The 12,952-nt window shown below is 37.3% G+C and overlaps 3 protein-coding genes across 3 annotated transcripts; 1 reads left to right on the forward strand and 2 right to left on the reverse strand.

Annotated features, from left to right (window-relative positions):
* The first annotated feature begins 3,432 nt into the window (after nucleotides 1-3,432).
* On the forward strand, nucleotides 3,433-4,866 carry LOC115953922. Its single transcript, XM_031071785.1, has 3 exons — nucleotides 3,433-3,599; nucleotides 3,679-3,904; nucleotides 4,009-4,866. Exons 1-3 carry the CDS (start codon nucleotides 3,441-3,443, stop codon nucleotides 4,239-4,241), a joined length of 618 nt encoding a protein of 205 aa, XP_030927645.1. The 5' UTR covers nucleotides 3,433-3,440; the 3' UTR covers nucleotides 4,242-4,866.
* A 2,859-nt stretch (nucleotides 4,867-7,725) lies between these two features.
* LOC115953628 lies at nucleotides 7,726-8,775 on the reverse strand (the record flags this gene model as incomplete). Its single annotated transcript, XM_031071368.1, has 1 exon — nucleotides 7,726-8,775. A coding segment is annotated over one exon (1,050 nt), but the record flags the coding sequence as incomplete, so codon positions are not given.
* A 28-nt stretch (nucleotides 8,776-8,803) lies between these two features.
* On the reverse strand, nucleotides 8,804-11,685 carry LOC115953638. The gene is made up of 2 exons (XM_031071380.1): nucleotides 11,427-11,685; nucleotides 8,804-9,525 (listed from the first exon to the last, which is right to left on the reverse strand). The coding sequence occupies exons 1-2, from the start codon at nucleotides 11,683-11,685 to the stop codon at nucleotides 8,804-8,806; spliced, it is 981 nt and encodes a 326-aa protein (XP_030927240.1).
* Nucleotides 11,686-12,952: the final 1,267 nt, after the last annotated feature.

Consider the following 12,952-nt stretch of genomic DNA (forward strand, 5'->3'; position numbering starts at 1 on the left):
AGAGGTTGGCGTACTAGCTGTCTTTGACTTCCCTTTCAGATGCTTCTCTTCCGGTAGCACCATCGCCATAGGCTTCTTTGTCTGCATCAAGCTCAGTTTTACCACCAGATCAGCTACTTTGATTGCAAGAATTGGCATTGAATGCTCTCTTGATCTCTGGTGGGCAAGTTGAATGCCACCATCGATTTGTGCGGCTCTAGCAAGCCAACTTTTCTATCGGATCTGGCTTTATCCCACAGACATGGATTTTCACTCATTTGATTTTGTGATTTTTAATGACTAACGAACTTTCTATTAAAAACATGAGAGAATGGAAAGATTTAAAATGGGAGGAGAGCCGCACACAATATGGTCCCCATGAGTCATGACTTTAATTGTGTGTCAGTGTCGTCGTTCTCTCTACTGACCTGTCCAAGAGAAAGAAGGGAAGCTGAAGGAGCTTTCTCAAGTGTTTTATTCTTTTGATGACTCCATAGGTGGTTGGCTTATTGAAAATGTGGCACCTTTGATATTTTAATTCTCTTTATGGAAAAACTTAAATTTTACAACGCAATTAGAAAGTAGACTGCAACATTCTATTTCTCCATATCCATATGCTTATTCAAGATCGTTCTCATAACCATGTGGCTGTTATGCGCAAAGTAATCAAACGTAACAACTTTTGATCCCATATTTTCAATTTTCGTAAGAGTAATGATTGTTGCATAGAGTTTAAAATCGTTTAGTCACTATATTTAGTTGTTGTACACGGTACATACTTTCTTTGGATGATAATTAACGTACTGTTTATTTCGAAGTAAAATATTTTATATAAAAAATATTTTACTGAAAATATTTTCATTATGCAGTGTTTGATTGTTTACATGAAAATGACAAGAAACGTAAAATGAAAAAAGTTTCCTAATCTCACAACCCACCAAATCCAAGTAACCACCACCAAATCAGTAAAAAGTAAAAACCAACCCACCATCAATACACCAGCCACCTAAACAACTACTGTAGTGGTTTAAACCTAGCACACTGACCACTTAAATCCACCTATTGAAAAAAAAAAAAAAAAAAAAAAAAAGGAAGAAGAAGAAGAAGATGGCCAACCACCCACTACAACCCACAACAGTCACCACCACAAACCATATCAGCTACCCACCAAAACCCATAACCCAGCCACCACCAAGACCCACAAAACATCCCAGCCATCCACCAAAAACCCAGCCACCCATGACCCATAAACCATCCAAAAACCCAAATCGGTAAAGCCACGCAGCACTAAAAGGGTGGGAGGGAGGGGGGGGGGGGGAAACAAAACTGAGATTAAAAGCATGAATCGACGACGATGGAGGTGTCCAAGAAATAGTGGGGTTGACAACGACGATGGAGGATAACGAAAAAAGAAAACTCAAGGAGGTGAATCGGTGGGTGGTGTTGACGGCGGTGGAGATGTAGTCAGTGATGAGTGGCATTGACGAGTGGATTGATGGTCGGTGATGAGTGGCATCTGGAAGTGGATCGGTGGTTGGTGGTCTGGTTTTTGGTAGATAAACTTTGCTCTAATATTGAGAAAGGACACCGTATTGAAACAATAGGAAGAGACAAGTGAGTGACTTTTGTAAAATATTTTACACTTGGGGTGCGTTTGAATCGACTTCAAACGAATTTCGGAAATTAATTTCCGGAAAATTGAGCGTTTGGCTGTGACGGAAAATATTATTTTCCGGAAATTGATTTCCTGTTGACCGAAATTTTCAGCCTTGACCACGGAAATGAATTTCTGCCTTCATTTTCACTTCAATTCATTTCCGTGGCTTGCAAAACGCAGAGAGAGGGAGAGAAAAAACAGAAAACACAACACGCGAGCGAGAGAGAAAGAACAAAAAAAAAACAATCGAAGAAAGAACGAGCGAGAGAAAGAACGACGAGCGAGAGGAAGAACGATTTCCAGCCACCCAAAGCTCTGATCCGGCCAACGAGCGAGAGAACGAACGATTTCCCGTAACCAAACCGCGATCGATCCAGCAACCCAGAGCTCCGATCCGGCCAATGAGCGAGAGAACGAACGATTTCCAGCAACCAAACCGCGATCGATCTACCTCACACCGGTCACGCCGACACCGATCTACCTCACACCGGTCACGCCGAGCTCTGCCAGACGACCACCGCGCCAAATGCCGCAGACCCACGGTGAGTGACAGCTCAAACTCACACCGATCCGCCACACACTCACCTCACCTCCGACCCACACATCCGATCCACTCACCTCACCGGTCCACACGTCCGATCCGCCACACCGATCTCTTTTTTTTTCTTTTTTTCTTTTTTGAGAAAGCCCGATCCGATCACTGAAATATATATATATATATATATTTCTATTTAGTTGTTTATTTATATAAATATTTATATAATTATTTACATGTTTTTATTTATTAATTTTTGTATTATACATTGTTTATAACTGTGTATTTGTGGGTAATGTATATCAAAATTTTGGGACTTTTCTGATTGCAGGTTATTTATTAATTTTTTTCAATTATCCATTGTCGATTAAACTGTGTATTTGTGGATTATGTATTTGAAATTTTGGGGCTTTTCTGATTGCAGGATATTTATCAATTTTTTTAATTATCCATTGTTTATGAAACTGTGTATTTATGGGTGATGCATATATCAATTTTGGGGCTTTTCTGATTGCAGGTTATTCCCAATTGGTTTGTGGTCTGAAATTTTTTTTTAGAATTTTGGGGCTTGACTGGTTATGCATGATTGGTTTTTGCTGTTATTTTTATTAGAATTCGGTTATGGGTTATGTGTAGAAATTTTGGGGCTTCACCCATGCTTGGTGTTATTATGTTCTTGCAGATCAATATGTGTGTGTTTAAACCTTCATTGAAGGTGCTTTGGGTATATAGGTGATTATAAATAGAATGTACTGTGATGGTATTGTGCGATATCAATGTGTAGTTATCAATGTGATGGTATTGTTATAGTGTAAATAGAATGCAATGTGATGGTTTGGATGTTATATGTTTGTGGCTGATTTTATTTATGGTGTAATCAATAGCATACTTGTTTACATACCTCTTAAACTACAATGTTTGTGATTTTGTTAGATGAAGAAAAAAACCAAAGCCGCAATTCTTGCCTCAGTTGCATCTGTCCTCCTTGTGGGGGTTGCATTGTTAAAGAAATTACGACGTAGACGTAGAGAACTGCCTAGGGCGCCTTATGTTAACCATGCCGCCGAGAGAGAGGAATACATAAATAGTGTTTTGCATGGAAGTGAGAGACATTGTGTGAATCAACTTAGGATGAAGCCTATAGCTTTCCACCACTTATGTCACACCCTCACTGAGGGGGAGCACGTACGTCCGACTGTTCACATGTCTGTTACGGAGCAAGTGTTCATTTTCTTGCATATTATTGGTCATAATGTGAGGTTTCGTGTAATGGGTAGTCGGATCTATAGATCAACTGAGACTGTTCATAGATACTTCAAGATTGTCCTTAGGGGGGTCCTGAAATTATATAGAGCTCTAATAAGACTGCGTAGCGAAGATACACCTCCAGAGATAAGGAATAGTAGAAGGTTTTACCCATATTTTAAGGTAAATATTGCGACTTGTGTGTTTTTGTAAATTGTGAAGATTTATGTAATTTTAAACCATTATGTTTGTCGAAAATTAGGATTGTGTTGGAGCAATAGATGGTACACATGTTCGTGCATCTGTGCCACCTGAAATACAAGGAAGATTTCGTGGTCGCAAAGATGGAACCACGCAAAATGTGTTAGCTGCCATTAGTTTTGACTTAAAGTTCACTTATGTGTTGGCTGGATGGGAAGGCAGTGCACATGATTCACGTGTATTAAATGATGCATTTGCTAGGACAGGGGGATTTTCAATTCCCAATGGTATTACACGATTACTTCACCCTTTTGGTTTGTTAGTTTAATAAATATTATGTGTTTTCCTAAACATAGTAGTGATTTGGTTTTTTTTTTTTTAATATATGTAGGTAAATTTTATCTTGGTGATGCTGGGTATGGTAATAAAAATGGAATATTGTCACCGTATCGGAGTGTACGATATCACTTGAAAGAGTTTAGTGATCGTCCTCCTGAGAATGCGCAAGAATTGTTCAACCTCCGACACTCTTCATTGAGAACTACCATTGAGCGAGGGTTTGGAGTGGTGAAAAAACGTTTTCGAGTGTTGGATGCAGAACCATATTGGTCTTTCCCAACCTAAGTGAAAGTAGTGTTAGCGTGTTGTGTGGTTCATAATCACATTATGGGGGTTGAACCAAATGACCATATTATGGAAGATGCAATGAACCAAGTAGAGCTTAGTGACCACCAACAAGAAACACAATCCCATCGGGAGTCCGTCGAAGATAGTAGATCATGGAATGCTAAGAGAGATGAGATATGCCAAGCCATGTGGTCTGATTATATCAGGAGTGGAGAGTAGTATTTTATTTAGATTTCTATGATTGTAATGTGTTTTTCCTTGTTGTTTTTTTGTAAAGACAATGTATGTAATATAGACTTTTGGTGATGTAATGAAAAAGAATTTTTAGCATTACATTGTTATTTGATGGTATTACATTGTCATTTCCATAGTTAGCATGTTCCATTCTGTTGTACACATTCATAAGCGTGGTTGTATGTGTGTTTGATTTGTTATTCATGTTCCGAGCGTAATTACTAAATGCTACTCTGACTATACTATTTTCATATGTAGTAATGTCAAAGGGCAAAGAAAAAGTTAGCGGCAGCAAGCAATTTAGGTGGCTGCCACCTATGCATGAGATGATGCTAAAGATACTTACAGAGGAGGCTGGAAAGGGCAATAAGCCCTTTAATACTTTTAGGGCCGGCTCCTTTGCTCTTGTAGCGAAGGAGATAACGGCCCATTTCGGGGTTGAGTGCCACCTTGTATTTGTGGAGAACCGGATGCGGACTCTAAGGTCCATGTGGGCAACTATTCAAGAGCTTAGAAGGAAGAGTGGATTTGGTTGGGACGAAAATCTGAAAATGATAACTTGTGACGCTAAAACATACCAAGAAGAAGTTATGGTATGGCTTCCAACTATATTTTCTTAATATAGATAATAATATATGTTTTTGCCTTTTATATGAAATTTATAGTGTCATTCTTTTTAGAATTCCATTGCTTTTATAAGGTTTTCCAAACATAACTTTCATGTCACCTTACTTATGTATTATATCTATACATATCTATGCGTTTTCATCTATCTATATGTGTATATGTGTCTGAGCTACAATTTTCTTTGGTTCTCGGTTTGGTTGCTAATAAAATGTTGGGAAAGTAAAGAAAAGATTGATAATGTTGGGAAAGTGTGCATAATAGTAACATAATGTATTTACTTGTTTCATCCTTATTTGAGAGTTTTTTTGCATTACTTGTTTGATTACTGAGAAAATGTAGGAAAAAGTATGGAGTATTTGCTTTAATTGTTATTGCATAGTCTTTTATATTGAATTTATGAGTGAAGTTATTATTGCATTGTTATATACGTTCTTTTCTCCCTTACAGGCACATCGGAAGCATGCCGAGTATCTGAACAAAAAAATTGAGTTTTACGATAAATTAGCGATTGTGATGGGAAAGGACACAGCCACAGGTGGCTTTGCTAAGTCCGGAGTGGATATCGAAAATGAGCCAGATAATGGGGATAATGGGGATAGTGCAGAGTTTGTTGCAGATAATGTGGAGGAATGTGTGGTTGAAAAGGGGAAGAACGCAAATGAATCATCCACCACTGGGTCGGGAATTTCCAAGTCCCGCAAAAGAGGGCGTGCAGCTTCTAATGCTGATGATAGTGTGCTGACTGATCTGTCTGATCAGCTGAAGGAAATAGCTGTCGCTCTGAAAGAAATTAATCGGGGCCCGGTAGATTATACAACTTTGTATAATGAGGTAATGGCTATGATGGCGGATGGATATAGCGAAGATATGCTCGCTACTGCCTTCGACCATCTTTGTGAGAATGAGAAGACGGCACGTGGATTTTTAGCCAAGAATGCTAGGTTGAGGAAGCTGTGGTTAGATGGTTATTTTTTCTCACAAATTTGATTTGCTTATTTCATGTTGACTGTGATGGTAGATTTAGGAATTAACTTTTGTTATAGTATTAATATTGACCTATCAATATATTATATATGTACTCTTTTGTATTATTGGGACGATACAATTGCCCAAATTATGTATTTGTACTGTTCAGATACCACAAATAGGTATCATTTTTGTATGCCATTGAGGTGTAATGCCAATGGTGAACGATTGATGTGGCTGTTTTTATATAAATATTATGGGTATATTCGAATGATTATGTTTGATGTTGAACCAAATGACCATAATTTTCTGTAAAGTATTGTTACAGATATGTATAGGGAATGCAGGTTCTTGAATTTTATCTATAAGAGTAAAATATAGTTTCAAACTAGTTATTTTTAAGCTCTAACTCCAGCTCGATTATGTTGATCCAAACTATTTTCCGTAAAGTATTTTCTGAACCAAACATGGGAAAACGTTTTCCGTAAAGTATTTTCCGTAAAGTATTTTCCGTAAAATATTTGGACGAATCAAACACCGGAATTAAATTTCCGTAAAACGATTTCCGTAAAATATTTGGACGAATCAAACACCGGAATTGATTTTCCGTAAAACGATTTCCGAAACAGCCAAACACCCAAATACATTTTCCTTTTCCGGAAATTAGCATTTCCGGAAAATATGTATTTTCCGGAAAACGATTTCCAGCAACCAAACACAGCCTTGGTTGGCCTGATTTTACACTTTGACTAGAAAATATTTTACAATTAACCATATTTTACATAAAAAAACATAGTAAAGTGTGTAAAATATTTTCTTTTACTTCAAAATAAACAGAGCGTAAAATAGGAGCAATTAAAAAAGAAAAAGAAAAAGATAACCTAGCTTAAGTATAAGAACTAATACTTAAGAATCAAACCAATCCACTTTAAGAATTAAGACAAAAAAGCAATTAATTCTTAATTACAAGGCCACTTGTATCAGTTGTGACCTGTTGTAAGTAATCAACATGGTATCTCCATAGTAATTCTCCAAAACCAAATCAACATATAACCCAAAATCATAAGGGTTTCTTAGCCTAGCTTTAAAATAGCGTTAGAAAACATAGGGTATGTTTGGTATTGTTGTTTAAACAATAATATACGTATTTTCATAACACTTTTTCACTCACACGTATTTTCACAACATTTAAACAACGTTACTAGAAACCTCTTACCAAACGAGCTCATAGTTTTTAAGTATTTCAAGAAACCAAAACAGCCACATAATGAAAAGATAAAAGCTGTTACACACTTTTTTATTTTGTTGAAATGAAATCGTGATGAGATGAAGACATGATTTCATCTCATCACGATTTCAAGAAAGAACATCACCGAAGATCTAGTAAAACTGTAGTTAATTGTTAGCACACTAAATAAAGAGTCTACTGCATAAACATAACTAAATAGTACATAAATGTCTACAACAGAAATGCTTAAATGAAAATCAAGTAAAACATCTAACAAGTAAATCAAGTAATGAAGCTACCTCATATTTAAAAGGAACAGACAAAGGGACACGGGGGCATTTCAACAATCACATATCATAAGGAAGATCAGAAAAAGGAGGTACTGAAGTAGTCAAAATTAAAACAAACATTCAATTTGGACATTCATCAATCATAGACAACGAGCTTCTCGTACATCTTTCTAGTGATGGCTTGGTGCATAACAGTCATAGGGTTGATAATTCCATCATTTTCCAAGAACAACTTCACCAATTTTTTAGAGAACCCACTCACAAGGGCCACCCCACCCTGATCGGAAGGAATGGGCGTGGCCTCGGAGTCCCTAAGGTTCCAAAACACAATCTTAGGCACCTTATTGTACCCTTTCTCCCTGAACTTTCTATGTATAACCTCATAGTCCGTTTCCCACCTCGACCTTCTCAGCCTAGCCTCTCTCTCTTCCTGCCTTTCCTCTCCGCTCTCCGACTCCGACTCCGACTCAGAATCATAACCATAATAATGCCCAGATGCTTCATTAAACTCCATATCACTGAAAACAAACACTTTCTGTATAAGTTGGTCCTCGCTCAAGTTTGCTTTAACCGCCACTTGGAGAATCTCATCAAACACTCTCTGAAAGTTTGTACTCCCACCCCATTCCATTTCTCTTATAAAACTAGTCTTCTCATAGAGACTTTCTCCTTGAAGCCTTTGAATTTTAGGGTTATCATCAAACGTTATGACTTGGCCTTTCCACGGGTCCTCACTAAGCTTCGAGATCATCAACCCTAGAGCCACACAGACTTCCATAGGCTTACCAGACATACTCCCTGACACGTCGCAAACCGCAATGCAATTACTTAGCTTGCCCTTCTTCGACAAGTCGTCCACCATTCTCTTCCACTGAAGCTTAGCCACCTCTCCTCCATCGCTATCCTTTAATGACTCGATAATCTCGTGTGGGAGCAACGTGCCTGCCGCGATTGTCGAATCCCCACGCTTCACGTCATTGAGGTACTTGTGGAACCGATTGTTGTTGTGCCTGAGAAAGTGAGACTTGTAGTTCTTCATGGCCATTGAGGGTACACGGTTGTAAGGTAGGGTTTCCCACATATTAGCACTCATGTACACCTCTGGGATTTCTAGAACCTTATGTAGTGGTACCAGAACTTGCTTCCTCAACCGGTATCGAATCCTATAAGCATAATGAGCTTCTTTTAGGGTTTAATATTCTGGGTTAGACTCTTTAGGGAAAAACCCGGCGTGCAATGCTCTCGCATATCAACAACGACTTGTCGTATGCTGAGTCTATCGTAGGGCACCATTTGGCTGCGAGACTGATTTCTTTAAGCTTTCTGGCATTCAAAGCTTGCATTTCCGCCTTCAACATCTTAGTAAAAACGTCTGAAACTTTGTCGTGTAAGAATCGATAAACTGGGTCTCGGTTGTACCTTTTGAAGGCTTTCTTCGCCTTATCCAATACTTGTTGATTCCTTAATGACCTCACTTGCTCTCTTTCATGATTGTGTTTAGCGATATGTTTCTGAACCCTCAACTCCTTGGGCAACTTCGCAATCTTATCCTTATTATTATTCTTCTTATCGGTTGCGGTGTGTTTTCTCTCGTGAAAATGCATTGCTCGCATTACGCCCTTGCCTTTGGATCCTTTTCTTGTGTTCCATTCCCTCTTTGCGGTTTCGCGTACCAACTCGCCCTCTAAAATGTGGTATAGAATTTTGAGGAGGTCTTTGAAGTAACCAAACTCAGTGAAAGTTTTGGCATTGAGGGCTAGGGTTTTGGGGTGGTGTTTGTGGAGCCAAAGCGCCGTCGTATAGAACCGTTCCTTATTGGATTTTCCGGTACCACGTATGCTACGGAGGTTAGAGATGAGTTTGAGTGTGGTGAGGGGGTCGTGGGACCAGGCTTTGTGGACATATTCGACAGTTTCTTTAGACGATATGGACGGGACTACATGGAAAAAGAAGTCGAGGCAAGGGTTTCTAGTTGCCGTGTAGGTCAAGGAATAGTTTTCTGTGAAGCCGAGGGTGGGTTGTTCTTATTCGTTTGAGAGATTTAGGGTTTTTACAGAGGATTGGACGACGTCCATGGCTGTGTAGATATTTGGTGGACCAAGAAGTAGGGAATCAGAGGCGACCATTAACAGGGTTTAGGAAGCGTGAGTGAGATTGCTTTTGGTTGAGATTCAAGGAGAAGAGAGATAGAGATCTGGTTTGATTCTGATTGTGCGGTGCATTTGTGATTGTTATGAGAAACAAATTTCTAGTCTAGGCTTTTTATAAGAGGGGGACTACTTGAGGAGCAAGGTTAAGATTTTGGATTGTGTTTGGAGCATTCCATGAAACTTGGGATTGAGTGGGATTTTATGAGGAATGCGCTGCTGAAGGTGTGAGGCAAATTGGATCCAAATTAAAAAAAAAAAAAAAAACAAAAAAAACCCAAAATTTTATCTAATAGATATATTCATGTAGCAATGAGAGTATTAATTAAAAAAACCCCAAATATTAGCCAATAAATTAAAAAATAAATTTTTTATCAAAGAAAAACCAAAAGAAAAATCTTTTAATTGGATGTGATAATGATTGTTCATTTTTTTTCTCAATTTAAGAGTATAGAACTCATTAATTTCTCACACTCAAATGCTGAAAGATCACTCCCTCTCTTTGTCTCTCTAAAAAAAATGATGGAAAATGATTTTGTTTTTAAAGCTTCTTAGTTGTGCTTCAGACCATCTTCTCTATTAAGCTTTGAGATTAGTCTACTCCTTCATTTCAGATTTGAATCATTTGATAGTTCTCTAAAAACAAATTAAATAATTGTATAACTAGTAAATAAATTTATACTCAAATTTTGTTGGTGGTAGGAATACTGAACGTGGAATTTTATTGAGTGGAATTTTAAGAGGATGAGATCAAATATTGAACGTGGTGGAATTATATTGGTGGTAGGAATACTATTTTTATTGAGAAGAAATAAATAATTACAAAGTGTGCAATTGTGCATATCAGAGTGCATATCTGAGTGCACATAAGGCTTTGATTTTCTCATTTTCAACACATTCTTGAAACTTTTTAAACCTTGCAGGAGAGGCTCTCACACATCGCACCGCATTCCGAACTTTGGCAATTCATTCATGAATGAACTTCAACCCACTTTGCACTATCAAATTCAAGATATGCGCACAACAACACATATGCATGAACTCACCACCCAATATGCTACTATCTCTTTCTTTTGTATTCTTCTTCACATAATCAATTGCCACATCATTAGAATTAGTATTTTCCGCGGTAATTGTAAACAACTGGTCTATACCCCACTTCAACAAACATGACTCAACCGCTCTACCTATGGTGTCCCCTTTGTGATTAGCTATAGGGCAAAAGTTCAAGATTTTCTTTTGGTAAGTCCAATCCCCATCAATGAAGTGTACGGTGACTACCATGTAGTTCAAGTTTTGTATGGATGTCCAAGTATCCATTGTCACACAAACCCGTTCCCAACAAAAGACCTTCTCAAAACATCCACCTCACTAGAATAAATCTTCATACAAGCCCTTGCAATGGTAGTGTGATGGGGAATAGGAAACCTAGGCTCAACTATTTCCATAAATTCTTGAAAGCCTTGATGCTCCACAAATTTAAAAGGCAATTCATCAATGACAATCATCCTTGCCAATGCCAACCTTATCCTCTCTTCACTATAATTAGCAACCACTAACACATTTTAACCACTTTCCCCTTCTCTATTAGCTTGGAAAGACAAAGTTTTTTGCTTATCATCACGAGGAAAAGGCCACTTCTTACATACCTTTATGTGTTGCAACATGCCCGAAGTACCATTTTTCTTACCATGACATTTATATTGATTTTTACAATACTTGTACTGAGACCTAGGATTATTGGTATCAAAACCCGCTATCTTAATGAAGTGCTGCCATACTATAGATGGGTCCTTACCACCTTGTTTAGGTGATAGTGGGGGAAGTGATGCACCAAGTCCAATTGGTGCTGCAAGTTCAGGTGGGTTAGGTTTAGCACTACTAGAACTAGGAAGAGGTGGGTTAGGGTCCCCAAGTGCATCAAATCCAAGTGGAGCATCGACATCCATCTAATAAAAAAATTTCCAACCAACAAAAAAACAAAATTTCACAACAATATCAAAATATAATTAATCAGTTTAGTTACAACAATAACAAACTAACAAATTAACAATCATTAGTCATTACTCAACAATTCATGTCATTAATATTAACAAGGGATTTATTATATTGTTCCCAATATAAATATAAAATAAAAGCTAATTATATATATATATATATATATATAAACTTAAAGCAGTTGTTACTAAGTACTAAAAATTTAAAATCAAAATGCTGAATATAATGAGTGATTAGTGATTACCTCTCTATGAATGATTGAAAGCGTGAACTCTCTCAATCTTTGTCTCCCTCAAAAATTAAAATGCTGAAAGGGGAAAAAAAAGAGGTTAGTACTTAGTAGACTAATAGTTACTATAAACTTACTAAAGTAACAACTAAGACTACTGACATAGTTAATACATAGTTTATACTGTTACTATAAACTTACTAAAGTAACAACATAGACTAATGACATAGTTATTTTATATTATATTATTTTTTTGGGGGGCTAACCGGATACTTATTAGACTATATAATATAATAGTCTTTCCAACAGTTTACAGTCCACTATTAAAGTCTTATATAAAAATCAGTAAATCACAACCTTAATATTATATATGTAAGCATCGGTGTATATATAATATTATATATGTAAGCAGCTACAATACAAACAGCCAACCTTAATAGATAATATTATATTATTATATATGTAAGCATCCGTGTATATATAATATTATATATGTAAGAAGCTACAAACAGCTAACCTTAATAGTTAATACTTAATATTATATATGTAAGCATCCAACCTTAATATAATATTATATTTATATATGTAAGCAGTTACTCGGAGTTGGACCCCCCACAAAATGGAAAGACATAGACACAGTCACACAAGCTTACTCAAACAAATAACCATGGTTTCTACTTTCTTGAGTTAAAGGGTGTGAGAGTGCCTTTTTCAGGATACTCAGGCCCAAGGATCCCGGGCCTGAATGAAAAAGAAGGATTTGGTGGACCGGGCCTTGACGCACTGCAGCTAACGAGCTGTTTAAGAATCAAGTGAATGCAGAGAATACTCCTGACAATATACAGAAAAATGACAAACAAGGATATCGAAGAGTGCCAAAAATTAACAACGTAAGTTCAGAAGGAAAGAAAAACAGGATTAGCAAGACGATAAAAAAAAAAAGGTGCTGTGGGGATCCTGGGAATTATGAAACAGTATTTCATTGATTC

This window comes from Quercus lobata, chromosome 1 (genome assembly GCF_001633185.2).
Source record: "Quercus lobata isolate SW786 chromosome 1, ValleyOak3.0 Primary Assembly, whole genome shotgun sequence".
Lineage (NCBI taxonomy): Eukaryota > Viridiplantae > Streptophyta > Magnoliopsida > Fagales > Fagaceae > Quercus > Quercus lobata.